Here is a 21,717-nt window from a genome sequence, read left to right on the forward strand (position 1 = left end):
AAGGGGCTTAACAGAAGTGTTCGATGTATTTATTTAAGTACCCCTGAACCTTTTTGGTTGCATATCTTCTAAGATTTTGTACACCAAAAAGTATTCAATATTAAAGGTTCAAAGTGTCTACCTTCATAACGTCGTTTACTCTCATAACGTTATGACTTATAATGGCAAAGAACAATTATCAATCTTAAAAAATTAATACAGTACAAATCTGTAAGCAGAGCATAAGACAAGAATTCCCGTATTTTCTAGGGGTGGGACCGAAGCTATTTATTGATAACGTAGAAGTTAAAATTGCGTACTCAAATATATGTATTCATATGAAGCAGAATTTGTGCAAAATCCTATGCATTAAACTTGACATTTAGATATATCTACGGCGTATTGTAAATTAACAATGGTAATTTCCATTCCTATGTCAATTTGGTATATCCTGGTGAGCTAGTTAAAAGATACGCAGATCGGCAGGGGATGCTCACTCCTTCAGGGCACCGGATCCCACCTGATGTTTCGGAGATCCGTGTTTGCTTTGCTCCTATTTTGTATTGTTTTATGATTATTTTTATTTTAATACTGTTCGTTATCTCCATGATATTGTATCCTGTCTGAAAGCTCAAGTGAGCTTTTCTGATCACATTTTGTCTGTAGTCAAACTTGCCACAAAGCACCCTTGGGTGAAGGGGATTCAAGTTTGTTCAAATGAAGGGCCAAACCCTCTTCAAAGGGGAAATAATTATAAATTGATGAAAAATCTATGGTGTCTTTTAAAAATCTTCTTCTCCAGAGTCATTTGGCCAGGAAAGATGAAAATCATGTGGAAGCATCCTCAGATAGTGTAGATTCAAATTTGTTCAAATCATGACCCCCGGAGGTGGGGCGAGGCCACAATGGTCGATCAAAGTTTTACATAGGAATATATGGGGAAAGTCCTTTAAAAATCTTCTTCTCCAGAACCATTTGGCCAGGAAAGATGAAACTCGTGTGGAAGCATCCTCAAGTCGTGTAGATTCAGTTTGTTCAAATCATGACCCCCAGGTGTAGTGCGGGGCCACAATGGCTGATCAAAGTTTTACTTAAGAAATAAGGTATCATTTTTTGAGTTTTATTGAGATGTAAAACGGGTTGGTCACGTGATCAAATCCCATAAAGCCCGAAGGGCTTTATGGAAGATTTGATCATGTGCCAACCCGTTTTACATCTCAATAAAACTCAAAAAATGATACCTTATTACTTATATTTACATTTGTGACTTATTCATACTTTATATTTGCCTGATTATTAATGTTAACGTGTGAAATGCCTTAATTTTTTCAAACCCAACGGCATGTATGTAATCCACTGAACGCGTGTCGACCCTTTATGACGTCACAGAGAAATTACGTCGAACGTTTATCCAAACGCACATCTATGACCTCTTGACCCCATACCTGTATTTACACAGTTATAAAAACGCTTGCCTTTAGTAGTGTTATATAAAGGAAAACATTTGCAAATGTAAATATATAGAAATATATAGAAACATTTTTTTAAATCTTCTTCTCCAGAACCATTTCTTCAGGAAATATGAAACTCCTATGGAAGCATGCTCAGGTAGTGTAGATTCAAGTTTGTTCAAATCATGACCCCCAGGGGGTAGGACGAGGCCAATATATCTGATCAAATTACATGGAATATATAGGAAAAAATCTCCAGAACAGAAAAGTTTTGTCAAATTGACAAGTAAGCATCTGTATGTAGTGAAGATTTAAATTTATTCAAAAAATGTCTGGGAGTGGGGGGGGGGGGCTCACAATGGGAGTAATATATTGGAAAAAATCTTTAGAAGTCTTTAAAATCTTCTTTTCAAGTATGGCAAATTATACATGACTTTTGTATGCTTTATTGATGTATTGACATTATCAAGTTAGTAATAGAAAACTAATTCCCCTTCTCCAACAAGTAAGCTTTTCAATAATAAGCTGATTTGAGTTTTTTTAACTGTCCCATGTGCTCAGTTGAGCGATGTGGCCCATGGGTCTCTTGTTTTATACAACAGTATTATAAAAAAAAATCCAGTTTTGCCTAAGAATTATTTTAGTCTTTTCTTAGCTGCAGTTATATAGCTCGGAGGTCGGGAAAATTGGCTTGTAAAACAGAAAGCACAGTGTCACCCATAACAAAAAATGTATATTGCGCTAGGTTCTGGGTTAATATCTCCATGTTCTTACCTGAAATGCCAAAAAGATAGATCAATGAATTCCTTACACATATATTAGCACTCTTGTGGTTGATATCTGCACGAAGTGCGTTGGGCCTAATTATCTTGCAAACTAAAAGTACTGGCAGTGTAGATGGGCGAAAAGTTCGATGGCCCCAAATTTCAGGTTCAAAATGGTTATTGTCAAGAAAGTATTGTTCTGGAAACATTGAAAAAATAAGTTAAGAATACACGGTTTGTGATATTTTGAGCTGAAAGGTTTAACACCATGGAGAAATAAATAGAGAAACAACGCACCTTTTCATTCTAAATAATTATACAATTTTTAATGGGTGGCACTGTAGTTCTCCTATCTATTTTTAACAATTCTGCAGGTAGCCTTTTTGTACCTTTATTTCACAGAAAAAGTGAAATGGGAACACGCCATTTTACGAGTATATTGTAAGACATTCGTAATGATTTTGCCTTTTACTGTCAGAAAATTCTTTCTTCTGTAGGATACCAGGTATTGTTTTATTGATAGTTTTGGGTTTTGATCTTAAGGTACCCCGAATATCCTTCAGATTTCTTTGAAAAAAAACTTGAGAAAACATATACTCTGAACCAAACTTCTAAGTGTTCACCTTACATTTTTTAAATTTTAAAGATCAAATGCATACAATAAATAATTTCTTTAATTCATGGTTAATGATGCATACTACAGTTCGATGTTGCATTAATTTCATGTTAGTATCTTGTCAGAATTTTAAGCAAAATGTCAAGGAAATGATGTACCCTCAAAATGAAAATTCACACAAAATAATCACCACTTTCTCTAATTACTACAAGACATCATTTACTGTTAGATACCATGTACCCCTGAATAGGAGATTGACTCATCCGCTGCATGGACCGTTGATATTGTGTGGAGGGGGAGGGGGCTTTGACAGTCCTTACAAAAATTCCAAATGTGTTCACTGAGACTCAGATTCGGGAATTTAACAGTACATCATCTCACAGAGATGGCGTTCAGCACTTATGTGCACCGCTTTAAGGATGATTCAGACTGCTTGAGCTGATATTAAACTGTCGCGAGCACCGATTTCTTATCATTTTCAGACGACTGAAATTGTTTGTTTTCATGTTTCTAAGATTGTTTAAGGACAATTTCACACTCTTTAAACCTAGTGTGACGCGAAATTTTGGCCTCAGACGAAGATCAAGGTCATTTCCGGTTTGGTTAAATTTTGTATAAAGCTTTCAAATTATGATAAATTGGCGGTGAAAATTACACATGTCCTTTAGAAAAATGTGTTAAAATGGGTTTTGATACTGGTTGTTAATTTTTAAAAGTCATTTCACAAATCGGGAAACTATACTTTATCAGATCGTTAACTATTGTTAACGGTTTGTAAACTATAGTTTACAAATCGTGAAATTGTATTTATCAAATAATCTATGTTTTGCAATCGCAAATGATGGTTTCGGTGTTAGTATATTTTACGGTTGTGAAACATACTCAGTAGATTATCGCGTTAACTATGGTTTACAGATGTAAAATATAGCTTAACTTTGTTAACTATTGTTTACAGTCCGTAAACTATAGTTTACAACCGATAAACCTAGTTTATCGACTGTAAAACTATGTTTTGCTCATTTTTGTGAATTTTGCATGCCATACATGGCATTATACAAAGTAGTTTTTGAATAAATACATTAATTTAAGTCAACACTTAGAAGTTTTGTTAGGTTATACTCTACAAATACCTCTGAAAATAGATAAACTCAGTCTGTCATTGTGTACCTTCTAGTTTATTTTTCGACTGGAGAGATATTTGCGATTTTCCTTAGCAACATCAGAACTTTGTCATTCTCGGTACGAAGGGTTAGTTATAACTTATCCAGAATTCCTCCAACACCACTGAATAAAATAATTTTCGAATGTTTGTGTACATTACATACTCAAATGAATTTAGAATATTTATTCTTACAAAATCAATAGTTTTAATCTACTCTGATGATACTTTCAGAAAAAGATGTGGAGTTAGCTAAATGGAAGGATGAGGACAAACTTTATCAGGAAACTCACAGCTTTCACAAAATTATGGAGAAAGTGAGAAAGCAAGGATTTGTAACATTTGTTGGTGGCCCTGGTTCAGGGAAGTCTGCCACAGCTCATCACATTGCTTTAATGCTCAGAAGTGAGGGTTACGAGATCATACCAATAAAACACATCACAGAAATCAAAGGATGGAAATATTTTGAAGTAACAAATAACCGAAAGGTCTTTGTCGTTGATGACGTTGTAGGCGTGTTTGGTCTTCAAATAACAAAATTAGATTATTTAGCATATTTGTTGAAAGATAATGAATATGAAATGGCAATTCTTTCCATATTTAGATTTAAAACTCTCTTAACATGTAGAGAGGCTGTGTACAATGAATCCTTATCTTATGACCCGTCATTTAGGTGGAATGAAAGTGTGATTGATTTGAACAGTTCTGAATATGCATTAGATGACAATGATAAGATACTTATGATGGAGAATTATGGCTTACGTTCTGAATTACTGTCGCCATCTTTGCTGACATCGGCTTCTCATATGTTTCCCCTTCTCTGCAAACTGTTCTCAAAGGAAGAAAAATTCAGAAATTTTGGTTCAAAGTTTTTCACAAATCCAGATGAATGCATAATCACTGAACTTGATGAAATGCAAGCAAAAACCAAATTCTTTTACGCAACGTTAGCTTTATGCATAATGAATGAAAAACTCTCTGAAGATATTCTTAAAGATAAGAGAAATACCGTTTTCAATAAAATGAAAAACAGTGTGTTAAAAAACCTTGAGTTGCAGACTTGTACTAGTACTTTCAAATTTGTTGAGGCATTGTCAGCAATGGAGGGGGCATACACAAGAAAGAGTGGCACAGAGTATACATTTATACATGATTATGCGTATGAGCTTTGTGCATATCATTATGGGCAACAGTTCCCAGCCCAAATACTACAGTACATGAGTAGTAACTATATTGCTAACAAAGTAAAACTACAAAAAAGTGAAGCAATCTCACTGTACAAGAGTGAAGAGAGGGGGATTATTTTTTATTCAGATCAGAGTGATAAAGGAGACAAAAAGAATGTTGGTAAAAGTAATGAAACTGAAGAGTCTTTTGATCTGTGTATAAGGTTAAGTGAGGATCAGTACCCACTGCTAGCTGAGAGGTTGTACAGAGACATAGAGGAAATGGAGCTGGATGATGTCTTTACAAATGAAGTTTTAAAAAATCCTAAAATGTGCAAGGCCTTTATTGATGTGTTAGAAAAAAAGTCATACGGTGACATAAAATCTTTATTTCTGTACGAACGATTTTACCCAAAGATTTTGGAGAGAACAAGATATTTCAGTAATTGGAGGGAAAGAATGAAACATACAGTGAAAGTGATTAGTTGGGTAGTCTTCTATGGACATCATCATATTCTACAATACATTGTTGGTATAACTGAAAAACATGAAGAGGAAAAATCTGAGCTATTCTACGGTGCTGTCAAGTACCGATTCTTTCCAGCTTTTTCTTCAAGAGAGAGTCATTATGCAGACATGCTCTCAAATGATATCATTATGTTACTACTCAGCTGCTACAGTGGTAATCTTGAGACTGTTAAAATTGTTTTGAAGTATGTGTGTAAAGATGCGATCAAAAATCCGATGTTTCGACATGAAATTTTTGATAAAATAGAGTTCCTACATTTACAAATCAAATCAAAGACAAGCTGGAGATGTACGCCACTTGCAGCTGCATGTAAGGGTGGCTATATGAGTATTGTGCAGGAATTAATTAAAGCAGGGGCTAGTATAAATCTAGCGGATGAAAACAGGCGTACAGCACTGATAACTGCGAGTGATGAAGGACATTTGAGAATTGTGCAAGAATTAATAGAGGTTGGGGCCGACCTCAATGTTTGTGATTATTATGGGAACACACCACTTTCAATTGCATGTAAGAAGGGACATTTTAACATTATGCAAATCAAATTAAAGACAAGCTAGGTGTGTACGCCACTTGCAGCTGCATGTGAGGGTGGACATTTGAGAACTGTACAAGAACTAATAGAAGTTGGGGCCGACTTCAATGCTATGGATTTTAAAGGAAATACACCACTGACAACTGCAGTAGAGAGGGGACATTTAAACATTATACAAGAACTAATAAGGGCAGGGACTGATGTCAATATATCGAGTGAAAAGGGGCGTAGTGTACTTGTAATTGCAAGTAAAGGTGGACATTTGAACATTTTGCAAGAACTAATAAAGGCATGCGCTGACGTCAATGTTTGCGATAAAAAAGGAAATACAGCACTGACAACTGCATGTAAGAGAAGACATTTTAACATAATGCAAGAATTAATTAAGACGGGGGCTAATGTAAATCTACCAAGTGAAAACGGGCGTATTGCACTAATAACTGCATGTGAGGGTGGTCATTTGAGCATTTTTCAAGACCTAGTAAGTGTGGGAGCTGACGTAAATGTTTGTGATAATGATGGGAACACACCACTTTCAATTGCATGTAAGAAGGGACATTTTAACATTATGCAAGAATTAATCAAGAGAGGAGCTGACGTCGATGTTTGTGATAAAAAAGGAAATACAGCACTGACAACTGCATTAGAAGGGGGACATTTTACCATTATACAAGAGTTGATAAAAACAGGAGCTGATGTCAATATACCTCGTGAGAACGGGCGTACATCACTTATAATTGCATATGATAAAGGAAATTTGAGTATTGTGCAAGAACTAATTAATGTTGGGGCTGACATTAATATGTGTGAGCAAGAGCGGAATACAGCACTGATAACTGTATTAAAGGAGGGACATTTGAGCATTGCTCAAAACCTAATAATGGCTGGGGCTGATGTCAATGTTTGTGATAATAAAGGAAATACACCACTGACAACTACATTAGAGAGAGGAGATTTTAACATTATACAAAATTTAATAACATCAGGGGCTGATGTAAATCTACCGGGTGGAAAGGGACATATACCACTGATAATTGCATGTGAAAGTGGAAATTTGAGCATTGTTCAAGAATTATTAGAGGCGAGAGGTGATGCCAATTTACGGGATCAAGAGCGGAACACAGCACTGATAACTGCATTAAAGAGAGATTTTTTCAACATTGCACAAGAACTAATAAAATTTGGGGCTGATGTCAATCTACAGAATAAAGAAGGGAATACACCATTGATAACTGCATGTGAGCGTGGGTATTTGAGCATAGTACAAGAACTAATTAAGAAGGGGGCTGAGGTAAATGTACAAAATATCATGGGGAAAACACCACTTGTAGCAGCTTGTATTGGCGGACACATGTGCATTGTTCAAGAACTTTTCAAATTCAGGGCTAACGTCAATCATAAAGGTATGGTAAGAAATACACCATTAATAGCTGCATGTAGGTATGGGCATGTGAACATTGTGCAAGAACTTATCAAAATGGGGGCTGATATAAATCTAGAGGATAATGAGGGATGCACACCACTCATAGCTGCAAGGGAGGGTGCACATTTAAGTATTGTTAAAGAATTAGAAAAGATTGCGGCTCATGGCCATAGGAACCAAGGGGGGACAGGGCAAAACTGGATTGAAAGTATTTTTCGCTTCAGTTGGCGGTGAAAGGATGCTTTATACATCTCATGACAAGTTTATATGTTATACACTCATTAACACGACACTGTTTCAAAATTTTAAAGTTGTAACCATTTTGAAAAAAAATAAGAAGAAATGATTTAAATTTATAGATTTATAAAATGAATAAGATGATATTTATATTATCCAATTCTTCACAGTATGTTTTCTTTTTCATAAAATTTTTTCTTGTCTTGAGTTTTTGAAAGTTTTTAACTAACAGTTCGTCGAAACATAGCTAAAAAATTGTCGACTCATGCGTTGAACAATTTCAATGAACAAATATTCTGTAATAAATGTCAATTTTAACAATATCAAAAAATTATTGTAAAAAGACAAACATTGATTAAATTCAGGTTTAAAACTTGGCTAAATCGAATAACTTGGACACTGGGTGTATGCATGTAAAATCATTCAATGTAGTTGACAATATATTCTTTCGTTTTCCAAACCATATCTTTTTCAATTGGTTTCATACTGGTAAAATGTACATGTTTTCAATTTTAATCAGGAAAATCTGGCAGCATTGTAATACATGATGTGTTATACATACACATATACACGTACCTCTCTTATGTTAAAAATGACAAGATTACAGGGAGTAGTAAAAGGGCATAGACACGGTTTAAGCTAAAATTTCAAAATTTATTTTTCCATTTTTACAAATATTTAACTAGGGTCTTTCTAATATGGAATGCCATATACGACAGCCAACTGCTTACTGCCAACTGCTGACTACTTACTGCCAACTTTCTGCTGCTTGCTGCTAACTGCCACATATATTTGAATACAGTTTATTTTTATATTGATATTTATGTGAATTTTCAAAAAAAAAAGGCGCGGATCTAGAACATTATTTTTTTTCCAAGAGGGTCACTCATGTTTAAAAAAAAATCCAACCCAGAAATTTCTTGACAAGAAAAAAAGCTAAAGTCCTCTCCTTAATGTGAAAATTTCTTTCGGCCGAGGAGAGGGGGGTTCTCATGCGTCATACCTTCATGTCTATGACAATTTTTTTAATACAAACTTAACACGAATTCGCTTTTTCGGGCGGGGGGGGGGGGGGGGTGGTCCCTTTTAGTTGATTTATTTTATACATTGAATAACTTTTAGTTGGTTTAATTTGTGCATTAAATAACTTTACAAATTTCAGAGGGTGGTCCGGACCTGATTCTCTAGATCTATGAATGTAAAACATATCTTATTTGTAAAAACAAAGAGAGATGTATGTTTGATTGGCATTTTCTAAGTGAGGGTCCAAGGTCGGTTTTAGTTCGTTTAGTTTATACATTTACCCATGACTGTACAAATTTTAAATGCCCCCACCACACCCTCAAGATCTTTGCATGTGAAAAATTTTAAAGACACAGAGATATACATCTTTTTTGAGGAAATTTTTAACTCTAGAATATAATGGAAAATTAATGTAAATTTATTTTCAAAACATCTTTGGGCGCGCTTGATTTGTCTACACCTTACTACACCCGGTGTAGACGATTTACACCTCATAATCAAGTGAAATTGGGTGTAGTGTGGCAAATTCAACATGGACGTCAAAATTTCAACAAACTGAGAGGGGACTATTTGCAGACGATTTTTTAATAATATATTTGGCGATTGTGATCATTCTTTTAAAATACCTTTAATAACAAAACATTTTTCAACATGCAAAGAATTTTTTATTAAACATTTTCCTAGCTGCCCATAATTACCCCTATAACTTAATATCTAGCCATAGTCAAATATATCTAGAGACTTTATCACCAAAACTTGCAAAATTTGCTTATTTTTTTTATTTTACAAATTATTAAGTTTTTCTTTTTCCATAAAATGCGCAAAACATGGTCCACTTTATAACTATAAACAATTCTTCACAACGAACCTATCAAATACTTGACAGTAAACTCAAATAAAGAAAAAGAAATTCTGCAGTTTTACCGTTTCGTCATTTGTCAGCCATATTGAATTTTCGGTGTAATTACCTACACATGCCCTGCACAGGGTGTAGAAGGTGTACACCAAAAGTGTACACTTTTGCACTTGATTATGAAAAAGTGTACACCGGGTGTAAGGTGTAGACAAATCAAGCGCGCCCAAAGTTATCTGCGAAACGAAAACTCTTCTTTTTTTTTGTTGAAATTTTCTCTCTTCAAAGGTTTTGTTGTCTCCGGGGGGAGGGGGTTACTTCTTTAAAGATTAAAAGCAGAAAGTAGTCAATTTATTACCTATTTCAAATAAGAAAATAAAATAAAAATAAACAATGTACTTTATCAATGGCATATATTGAATATTACGTAAATTAAAACATAATGGACATTTACTCAATTTAAATTTATCAGGGTGACCCCTTGGAAAAAATGTCCTGGATCCGCGCCTTTTTTTTTCTTCTTCTTTTGAAAATTCATATAAATATCAATATAGATATAGAATTTATTCAAATATGTGTGACGGTTGGCAGTAAGCAGTCAGCAGTTGGCAGTTAGCAGTATGTGGCAGTCGCAGATAAAGATGTTTTGGAAATAAATTTAAATTTTCCATTATATTCTATAGTTTAAAATTTCCTCAAATCAAATTAAAAGTGTATATCTCTCTCTACGTAATAATGTTTCATATGCAAATATCTTGGGGTTGGGGGGGGGGGGGCATTTAAAATTTGTACAGTCATGGATTATTGTATAAACTATACGAACTAAAACTGATCTTGGACCCTACACGTAGAAAACGCCGATCAAACATATATATCTCTTTGTTTCTTTGTTTTTACAAATAAAATATGTTTTACATGCATAGATCTAGAGAAAGAGAGGTTCGGACCACCCCTCTGAAATTTGTAAAGTTATTCAATGCACAAACTAAACCAACTAAAAGTTATTCAAAGTATAAAATAAATCAAGGGACCTTAGAACCACCCCCTCCCCCCGAAAACGCGGTTGGTATTTTAAAAAATGTCATAGACACGAAGGTATGACGCATGGGAACCCCCTCTCCCCGGCCGAAATAAATTTTAACCATAAGGAAAGGACATAACTTTTTTTTCTTGTCAAGAAATTTCTGGGTTGGATTTTTTTACATTAGTGACCCTCTTGGAAAAAATGTTCTAGTTCCTCCTGGTTTTTTTTTTTGAAAATTCACATAAATATCAATATAAAATTAAAATTTATTCAAATATAATTTTATTTTGTTTGTATTCTCGCCTCTCATTCGTTGATTTCCAAAAAGGAACGCAAATTGATTTGTATAATCTGGTTTGGTATGGGGACGCACCCCCTTGACACCAGCTTAATCATCATATGGATCCATGCAATCCCCTCATTTCCAGCCCTCGGAATCCATGGAAAATTCCAAATTTAATAAATGTACCTTCAACTATAAACAATTACTCGTTCTTACCTCATGTAAACAAACATCATGGCTGCTAGATCTTTGTATTAGTTATTACCTCCCCTCGCTTCAAATCACTTCCGTTACTACGGTTGTATTATTGCGCGGTAAATTTGAACTTATAAAAAGCAACACAATTTTACATCAAAAGTTGTTTAATTATTTTAAAATTAAATTATAAGGAATGACTTTAATTCTTTGCCATATTATCGAGTATAATCTGGTTTGGGTCAGTTTACGCTTTTTTATAATCCGCTTCGCGGATTATAAAGCGTAAACTGACCCAAACCAGATTATACTCGATAATATGGCCAAGAATTAGAGTCATTCCTTAAATGTGTGGCAGTTAGCAGTAAGCAGCTGAAAGTTGGCAGGAAGCCGTTGGCTATCGTATATGGCACTCCATATTCTAATGATCATCAAAAATTTGAACGCCAATTAGCCGGCATCGTCGCAAACCACGGCCAAAATGTACGCTCCTCTCCCATCTGGAGAAATCTATAATTATATGCGGAATCCAGACCGTGGCTTCAGACGATGGTTTACAGGTGTAACGACGAAAAGTGACCCCCGTAGAATATTGACCGGGAATCATTTTTCTACGTATAAATTTGACCCCCTGGTCAATATTATACGTAGAAAATTGACCCACTTTTCTGTAGAAATTATGGCCTTGGGGTCGTTTTTATCTGTGTGGATTGTATAAAAATGACCCCGAAGAATAATGACCCCTTGTCATTTTTGGATGCAAAAACATTCGTTTTGGTGAGAAAATTCTTGTTTGGTGAATGTATACGGGTAATATAAAGCTGCCTTATGCTTTGAAGTATCATTTCTGGGAGCTTCTAAGCTTAGATAATGAAATCAAAGCTATACAATACCTTACATTTATTATACAAACTGTTTTATCCCCATCAAAGGAGATAACATTAAATTGTTTTAACTAAAAGCTGTTAGAGCAACGATACGAGCATTCAAAGAAACGATTGTTTCATTTTATAAAGTAAGTTTTCACAGTTGTCAATCTTAAAAAAATGTTATTTTCTAGCTTGTGTCAGGAAAAAAGTTTCCATAATTAATTAATCATAAATCTCTTTGATTTTACCCCGGATAAATAATTTGCAATAATCAAAATAAAGTTTTATTTTTCAAAAGTTGAACGTTTAACGTTTTTGATCCCTACTTTTAAAATTTTGAAAAGGGGTGCTAGCTTAGAAAATAAGATCTTATAAAAATTCTATGAATGAATTTTCAATCTTCTCATAAAAATAGGGATGATTTAATTTGTAAATATAAGTACGAAATTAAATTGCCTCTGACATATGGTACAAGGGAAACAAAATGTGGTTAGCTCAAAACCCGTAAAATGTCTTTTGTCGTTTGCTAGTTTCAACAAAACCTTAACAAAATGGGGGTGGTAGCATAAAACCTGATTAACTACAAAAAAAAGCGTGAGCGTCCTTCCTAAAATTGGCACATGTAGTATCGTTTTCCAAGTTCTACATGTATTTAAGGAATGAAGCTAATTTCAACTTATGTTATACCATATAACATAACTTGGGGCAGTTTACGCTTTATAAACCGCGAAGCGGTTTATAAAAAAGCGTAAACTGCCACAAGTTTTGTTATATCGTATAACATAAGTTGAAATTAGCTTCATTCCTTATAATTTAATTTCAATAAAGACAATGAGACAATTTTTCCTCCAGAATAAGGCTTCAAATTGAGCATTATTTTAAAAGTAACGTCAAGCGGAGTAATACGTTTTTGACGTAACTCATTGTGACGTAGGCAAGTTATGTTATCCAAAATATTATATGTTCCTCTGAATGATTCAGCAAATGAAATCGCTTGATACAAGTGAAATTAAATTATTTACATATAATGGTTTTAGAAGTTTTTTTACCAATAGAAAAAAAAACAAATGTTGGATGATGAAAAAGTTGTTATTTTAATGTTATACTTAAACGAAGTTTAGGGGTTATATAGTTTTTTACCTAAAAGTCTGTCTGTTTGTATATTTGTCCGCATAAATCATGTCCATATCTTTAGACTGGATGGGACTATGGCTTTCATATTTCACAGTTGTATTCTTATGACAAGACCTTTTTGTGTACAACCATCTTTGACCTTATGACCTTTTTTTTTTCCATTTCATAAATACATAATTTTATGAATTTTTGAAAAATTGATTTTCATCCTATCTGCTCTATATAATAGAGTTTTTTTTCTATTTTTTTTTAAACAAATCAAGCCAATAGCTTTACAAATCTGAATATAAAGAAACTAGAAAACTGACCAGTCATCAAGGGCCCCACCATGGGGTAGAATTTAAAGGGTACAGCTTACAGAATGATTAAATGTGCGAAGAATAAGCAACAGCAACTGTATTCTTAAAATTTCAAGATAATTCCTGAATATTCAAAAACCTGAAAATAATATCCGTGTATTTACATTAGGCAGTAAAGAACAACTTAACATTGAATGTATATTTAAACAATTATGAAGCTTGTGTTATATAAAATGCCAGCCTTCAATGAATGCAAATATCATGAAGGCTTGACTTTAATTGCATTTGAAAGTATGCAAAATGTCAGGAGACGCGTGTATAAGGTTTTATTGTATAAAAAAGTAGGGGGTCAAAATTCTATGGGGGTCATTTTTCATTTTTTGTGTGGAGTCGTAGAATTGCTAATCTGGAATTTTTTTCTACAGTCGAAAAATGACCCTATTTGTCGTAGAATATTGACCCGGGGTCATTTTTCTACGTAGAAAAATGACCCCCTGGTCAATATTCTACGGGGGTCACTTTTCGTCGTTACACCGGCTACAAGACAGATTTAGAGCTCCAAACCTTTGTTATATAAACATGGCTTGTGTCATGTCTTGTTTACACATTATATCATACTAATTTTTGTTCGTTCATTGTAGATAATTTCAAATAAAAATTAATTTTAAATACGATTCGACAGTTACTATTGATTTGCTGAACTTCATTTTGTTAAAATATTGATATTTTCTATATGGTAACAAAAACAAGGTACGAGCCTTGTTTACATCATGAAGAACTTGAAGTTCTGTATCTTGTTTGTTAATCAACAAATGATGTTCAAAATTTTGCCAATCAATAGATAATGCCTTAGGTAGGAATTATAAACATTAGAATTAGTTCCTAAAAATCAGCTGAAACCGTATCCAGGCTCCTTTAATTGCAAAATTTAAATTCCCTGCAATGTTGCCATGTAAAACACAAGAGAATTCTACCAAATATTAGTTTTAATGTTGTGCCATGAAATTGTTTACATAATTAAGTTAAATATATTATTATATGTTCATTCAAACAGATTTTTTTATTTTCTATATGTAATCGAAAACAAGGCACGATCCTTGTTTACATTATGAAGAATTTTAAGCTCTTGCTGTTTACTAGTATTTGAATCGCCTTAATTAGGAATTGTAAATATTACAATTGATTTTTTTTAAAAGCGGTTGGAACTGTGTCCATGTCCCTTTAGCACCTGGCAAATTATTTGATTTTTTTTTATTGAGCACTATTTGTAATATCATTTGTAATGTCATTTGTAATGTCATTTTACTCTTTTTCACGTGAGATCACAAAATTGTTAAAATTCCAAACTAATGTTTGACTACCAATGCCTCTTTAACCTCCAAGAACCAGCATTTCTTCCAACATACGAGGAAAATCTGATCTCACAAAAATAACTGGCATTGGCAGTGAAAAATTCTTCCTTTCTTTCTGTTTTAATCAGCTTTTAAAGATTTTTTTATAGAAGATACTGATTTTTTTCATTTATATGTTGCTATGTTTAAATTAATATATCCTTTAAAAAAAATATGGCATGCAAATTTTCAAGCCCACGTAAACGAAGTTCGGGTTATATATTGTTTGCCCTGTTCATCCTTCCATCCGTCTGTCTATCTGACAGTGTCAGTCTGTTTGTCCGCAAAAAGTTTAATCTTGCCCATAACATTTAAGTGGGTGAATAAAGCTTTCATATTTAATAGGCGTATTACTTTTGACAAGACCTTTATTTGGGTACCACCAAATTTGACACTTTGTTAATAATGTTTCCAATGCTGTGTGTTATTTTATAAGAAAACTTAAAAACAAAGTGACTTGTAGATGTCAAATTTCAAGAAGAATTTGTTTTAGGTTTCTTGAGCTTCAGTTTTTATATTTCAGCTTATGGCCAAATGCAAGTCAAATTCCAAATTTATGGTCCAAAGGTTAGAATTGTTGGTATCAAAAGAAAGGTCTTGGCACAAGGAATACACCTGTGAAATATAAAAGCCATACCCCACCCACTCAAAATTTATGGGAAGGTTAATTTTTTTGCAGACAAACAGACAGACAGATAGGCAAAAACTAAATGCCCCCGAATCTTCAATTACTGTGCACACAAAAGCAAGTAATTGAAGTTATTTTATTTTACAAGAGATGCCCATTGCAAAATTATGTAATAATACATTCAAATAAAGTTTAAAGAAAATGTGAAATGAAACAAAAATAATTTTGAAAAATAAAATTATTACATTTATGAATGATTAGATAAATTTGTGAATACATGTTGTATTTTAGTTCTAAGACAGAAGCTGATGTATTTTCATATTGATATTTTGACAAAGGTGGTATTGCATATGGATTTGTCATTTTGCTTAACCATTTCTTTGAGATTTTTATCTCTTTTTATTGAAGATTGTGCACTGCAGGGTCAAAATTTTTTATGTTTTGAATATCTATTGGACTTGAAATTACATGCAACTTCTTGAACTATTCTTTTATACAGTCATAAACTCAAAAATGAGTACAATTACATGTATCAACAAGTCAAGGTTAACTTCTAATGTCATACAGTACATTGGAAAGTTCAATTTCTTGCAGAATATTTTTATTCAAATCTATTATTAGTTTATACAATATTTTATTCATGCACATGTATCATCAATTAATAAATTATTTTAAAAATGTATGTGTTACTTGAATAAAATCAATCCAGAAACCTGAGTTATTTCCAGAGGAAATATGATATTGATTTACTTTCTTTTGGCTTATATTCATTAATGACTTTTTTTTTCCATTTCATAAATACATAATTTTATGAAGTTTTGAAAAATTGATTTTCATCCTATCTGCTCTATATAATAGAGTTTTTTTTCTATTTTTTTTTAAACAAATCAATAGCTTTACAAATCTGAATATAAAGAAACTAGAAAACTGACCAGTCATCAAGGGCCCCACCATGGGGTAGAATTTAAAGGGTACAGCTTACAGAATGATTAAATGTGCAAAGAATAAGCAACAGCAACTGTATTCTTAAAATTTCAAGATAATTCCTGAATATTCAAAAACCTGAAAATAATATCCGTGTATTTACATTAGGCAGTAAAGAACAACTTAACATTGAATGTATATTTAAACAATTATGAAGCTTGTGTTATATAAAATGCCAGCCTTCAATGAATGCAAATATCATGAAGGCTTGACCTTAACTTCAAACAAACAGCAGTTGCAGACAAAGGTTTTCATTAATCTTAAAGTGACAGATAAAGAAAAGCCTACTAAATATTCTGCAGCAGGCTAGATAATTAATCCCAAGAGATTAATTGTACCTCTCTCATCATTTTCTTCTAAATTTACAATAAGAACTTTTTCAGTATTAATGATAGAATGGGGTTTTTATACAACTACATTAAAAATTAATAATATTCTTGAATTAATATATTTAAAAAAAAAGTGAAAAAAGTACCCTGGTAAATCAAAAAATCTTCTTTAATCTATTTCTTTTTTTTTTTAGAATTCAATGAAATCATAACTAACAAACAAACATAGGTAATCAAAGATTACGAAGCTCACCTCGACAAATGTTATCAGTTTATGTAATGCAAATCTCACATCATATTTTCTTAATATTTAGTATTCATCCCAACAACATTCTTGCAAGTTGTGTTTAACCCCTTACATGGCATATACACATTTCTATGCATGTAGCGTGAAAAACATGTATAGTGTAAACAAATATTCATAACTGTTAATACTGCAGATATCAAGGACTTCAAGTTCATTCAGATTGATCTGTTCCCAAAACTTTAACCTGGTCTCTTGTATGGAATATATAGGTCAAATCCAGCATGCGAAGCAAGTCTGATAGTGTCCATCCTTAAATGCATTATCCATGCAAGTTTGGTTTAGCTAGGGCTTATAGTTACTTGGGAATGAAAAAGTAGGTCAGATCCAGCATCCGCAGAAAGTCTGGTAGTGTCCATCCCTAGATACATCATCCATGCAAGTTTGGTTTAGCTAGGGCTTATAGTTACTTGGGAATGAAAATGTAGGTCAGATCCAGCATCCTACGCAAGTCTGGTAGTCTACATCCCTAGATACATCATCCATGCAAGTTTGGTCCAAATAGGGCTTACAGTTACTTGGGAATGAAAATGTAGGTCAGATCCAGCATCCGAAGCAAGTCTGGTAGTCTACATCCCTAGATACTATGGTTTCATCAATTTTCGTTGCTATCAATTTTCATGGATTTTGTAAAACAGACGTTTTCGAGGATACGTAATTTCGTGGATCAAAGCATTGCCTATACAAATGTATGTGATATTTCGTAATTCAATGAACATTTGAATTCGTGGATCTGCTCAACAACGAAATCCACGAAAATTGGTGCTCAACGAATATTGATGAAACCACAGTACATCATCCATGCAAGTTTGGTCCAAAAAGGGCTTACAGTTACTTGGTAATGAAAATGTAGGTCAGATCCAGCATCCGAAGCAAGTCTGGTAGTCTACATCCCTAGATACATCATCCATGCAAGTTTGGTCCAAATAGGGCTTACAGTTACTTGTGAATGAAAATGTAGGTCAGATCCAGCATCCGAAGCTAGTCTGGTAGTCTACATCCCTAGATACATCATCCCTGAAAGTTTGGTTCAGGAAGGGCTGATAGTAACTTGGTAATGAAAATGTAGGTCAGATCCAGCATCCGAAGCAAGTCTGGAAGTGTCCATTCCTAGATGCATCATCCATGCAAGTTTGGTCCAAATAGGGCTTATAGTTCCTGTGGAATGGACCTGTTCCAAAAACCTTAACCTGGTCACTCATCTGGAAAATGTAGGTCAGATCCAGCATCCGAAGCAAGTCTGGTAGTGTACATCCCTAGATGCATCATCCATGCAAATTTGGTCCCAGTAGGGCTTATAGTTCCTTGGGAATGGACCTGCTCTAAAAACTTTAACCTGCTCCAAAAACTTTAACCTGGTCACTCATCTAGAAAATGTAGGTCAGATCCAGCATCTGAAGCAAGTCTGGTAGTGTACATCCCTAGATGCATCATCCATGCAAGTTTGGTTTAGATAGGGCTAATAGTTACTAGGGAATGGACTTGCTCCTAAAACTTTAAACTGGGACGCCGACGCTAACGCCGACGCCAACGCCGGGGGTATAGCATAAGCTCATCTCGACTTCGTCGAGGTGAGCTAAAAATAAATAATGAAAATTTATATTTAAATCCACATTTCAGAGTGTTCATAGCATTCCAAATTGATTTAACTTCAAAACTTCATTTGCAGACAGAGGTGGTAATTAATCTCAATGTGACAGATAAAGATAATGCTCTGGATTTTCTTCAGGAGGAAAGCTAATTAAACCCAAGAGACTCCTAGCAGCATTCAGTTTACAATGGGAACATCTTCAGCAGTTATCTCTCTTTGCCAATGCATTCTTATATAAAGTTAAGGAATTTACACCACCACCCCAGCTCCAAACCATGGGACATAGAGAACCAAACTTAGCATCAAAATATGTATTTCTGCCTACTGAACTACCGTAACAAATTTGTACTTGATTGGGCAACCATAAAAAAAGTTGCCCGTTCATTCTTATGCATAGTTAAGGAATCTACCCCACCACCCCAGCTCCAAACCAGAAGACATAGAGAACCAAACTTAGCATCAAAATATGTATTTCTGCCTAATGAACTACCATACCAAATTTAAACTTGATTGGGTAACCATAAAAAAAGTTATTAAAAAAAACAGAAAATTTGTGGACGGAAGAGTGACAGACGGACAGACAGACAGACGGACGGACAGAGTGATTACTATAGGGCACCCGCAAATCCTTGCGGGGCCCTAATAACTGTTTTCACAACTCACTGTTTTCAGTAAAGAAATGAGAATATAAACATTGTCCATGTCGTTGGTAAGGATTTCTTGAGTACATTTTAAAGTTTTAGTTTTATTTTTTCACATCACAAATTAATTGGCTAAGTGTCCGCCATTATGCCTTATAATGTTGATACACCAGAGAGAGATCATCCTCACTACTGTTATAATGGCCGAGGTTGTGATTGGTCACCACCAGGTACAAGTCTTTCTCACACCACCGCCGGGCCGTCTGTGTGTCTGTCTGTATCAAACCACACTCTACTGCATGGTCAAGGAGAAGAGCACCTACAACAAAAATTATATCATTATAAAACTATAATCAATGAAAGTAATGCATTTGATTTCTAATTTAATAATTTCAAGTCTGCCTATCTTCATAAATAGAAACGAACAAACAAACAAATAAAAAACTGTCAAAGACTTGTGAAATTTAATGCCAGTATCCAATCTAAAGTTTCCTAAGATTTGAATGCCATTTTCATAGATTACCTATTAATTTTATGATGATCATTTTTTAAAAATTAATTTAAAGAATTTTTACCATGATTCAATTTTTGTTGATATATAAAAATTTTTATGCCAATAAATTATCCTTTGCTACAAAAAAATATATATTTTTGGTGTTTCATGGATTCTAAGTAAGAAAAATCTCATGAGGCATATTCTATTAGCAAGTAAACTCTGGGATATCATATATTTTATGACTTAATAAAAACAACCTTTCTATATTTTTACTAATTTTTATCTTTATGTAAATATATTTAAGTCGGTTAAAGAGCTCACCACAGCTAATGTTATTTCTGTTGTATATATGTGGCAACTATAAATAAAATTTACTTGACTAGACTTGACCTCATATTATTTCGTAAAATGCATTAGTAAAGATTTCATACACACCCATGTATATCCTAGAAAGACTGTATGCTAGGTCCCTGGCAGCCATGTTTAATTTGTCTGGGTTCTTCTGTACAAAGTTCATGACCTGTAGGGTGGCCTCCTTAACTCTGTGACCTTGATCCTTTAAGTCCTGGACCCTGCTGACCTTGGTAACCTTGGAGATGACATCATCATGGAATGCGACCAGCACCTCCCCCCGTGATTTTGTGATGGCTCTCAGTACGTCTAGGGACAAGATGTTGGTCGTCCCCTCCCAGATTGTCAGCACCTTTAGAACAAAACATGTCCACATGTGTCAGCCAGTGAAACTTGGGAATGTGTTTACATCACTAAGGGAAGATTGTCATACTTATATCAGAAATTATTAACATGTATTACAAGGACAGTAACAGATTGTCAGCACCTTCAAAACAAAACATGTGCACATGTGTCAGCCATTGAAAATTGGGAATGTGTTTACATCACGAATCAAAGATTTTAATTAATAGTGGAAATTGTTAACTTGTATTGTGACACGATAGCGGTGTTTTTCTTTGAAGTTTACTGTTCTGTATTAGCAATACAGAACGGGACTGTGGTGGGCGGAGCTACTTTCCGTTCTGTATTAGCCCTGTATACAGTATTGTATTTGCCAACTATTCTGTATCTAAAATACAGCACGGTCTAAAAATAAATCTGATTCAATTTAGCAAAAGCACGTACAAATAGTAAATGCCAATGTTTTCCAATAATAAATTTTGGGGAAATAGCCGGTATTTTCCTGAGAATGTAAAATGTCAAAATTTCTCAATCACTTTTTAAAAACTTATTCCACACAGAATCTACACGTAATTTCGATCCAAACTAAAAGGAAAATTCGCAATAACGGAAAACATCCTCTGTACGTAATTTAGATCCAAACAAAACGGAAAATTCACGGAAAACATCCACTCTCCCCGTGCAAAATCATTCAGGTCCATTTTTCCGTGTTTTTTATTTTTTAAAATCCTTCTCGCTGACGACAGCCACACGTCTCTTTCATTTCGTTTTTAATGTCGCAATTCAATTTGAAAATAAAAATCCGTGACATCAAAGTCCATCGAAAAATTTTCTGTAAATCCTGTTTTCGTAAATCCAGTTAAACCGGAATTTTAATACTCCTGAAATATATTATGATAAATAAATCTCCATCTACAATAGATCACAACAATGACGGTTAAATCCTCCAATTTATCCATTAAGACTGACTAATCACTCGATTACGTCTACCCCGTTAAACTGTCAAAACTAATCTGACCGAATTTTACGTTTTCCGTGGAAATATATATACTGCGGATGCGTACTCCCCGTCGGGGCCTCATCTACAGAACTCTAGCGGAAGTTTGGATGCTGCAAAGTTATAA

At 34.0% G+C, this 21,717-nt stretch overlaps 3 protein-coding genes across 3 annotated transcripts in view; 2 read left to right on the forward strand and 1 right to left on the reverse strand.

Moving 5' to 3' along the window:
- LOC134234179 (uncharacterized) overlaps positions 1-6,221 on the forward strand; it is a 29,670-nt gene extending 23,449 nt beyond the window's left edge. Inside the window, exon 8 of the mRNA XM_062716239.1 lies at positions 4,204-6,221. Coding sequence (XP_062572223.1) covers positions 4,204-6,221 — 2,018 coding nt within the window. The remainder of the gene's footprint in view (positions 1-4,203) is intronic.
- Positions 6,222-6,308: 87 nt separating this feature from the next.
- On the forward strand, positions 6,309-7,853 carry LOC134234175 (ankyrin repeat domain-containing protein 29-like). Its single transcript, XM_062716235.1, has one exon. The coding sequence runs from the start codon at positions 6,309-6,311 to the stop codon at positions 7,851-7,853; it is 1,545 nt and encodes a 514-aa protein (XP_062572219.1).
- An 11,444-nt stretch (positions 7,854-19,297) lies between these two features.
- Positions 19,298-20,627, reverse strand: LOC134234176 (acyl-CoA dehydrogenase family member 11-like). Its single transcript, XM_062716236.1, has 2 exons — positions 20,336-20,627; positions 19,298-19,723 (listed from the first exon to the last, which is right to left on the reverse strand). Exons 1-2 carry the CDS (start codon positions 20,625-20,627, stop codon positions 19,551-19,553), a joined length of 465 nt encoding a protein of 154 aa, XP_062572220.1. The 3' UTR covers positions 19,298-19,550.
- Between the last annotated feature and the right edge of the window lie 1,090 nt (positions 20,628-21,717).

The sequence above is a fragment of the Saccostrea cucullata genome, unplaced genomic scaffold (genome assembly GCF_032062105.1).
Source record: "Saccostrea cucullata isolate Sc308-1 unplaced genomic scaffold, CSIRO_AGI_Scuc_v1 ctg12021, whole genome shotgun sequence".
NCBI classification, from domain to species: Eukaryota; Metazoa; Mollusca; class Bivalvia; order Ostreida; family Ostreidae; genus Saccostrea; species Saccostrea cuccullata.

Excerpts from the sequence above, each read along its gene's own strand:
- LOC134234176 (XM_062716236.1), bottom strand. The coding sequence starts at position 20,627 with ATGTGGACATGTTTTGTTCTAAAGGTGCTGACAATCTGGGAGGGGACG. Across the intron at positions 19,724-20,335 it reads TCTTTCTAGGATATACATGG|GTGCTCTTCTCCTTGACCAT; the intron begins GTGTGTATGAAA and ends TTTTTGTTGTAG.
- LOC134234175 (XM_062716235.1), top strand. The coding sequence starts at position 6,309 with ATGGATTTTAAAGGAAATACACCACTGACAACTGCAGTAGAGAGGGGA.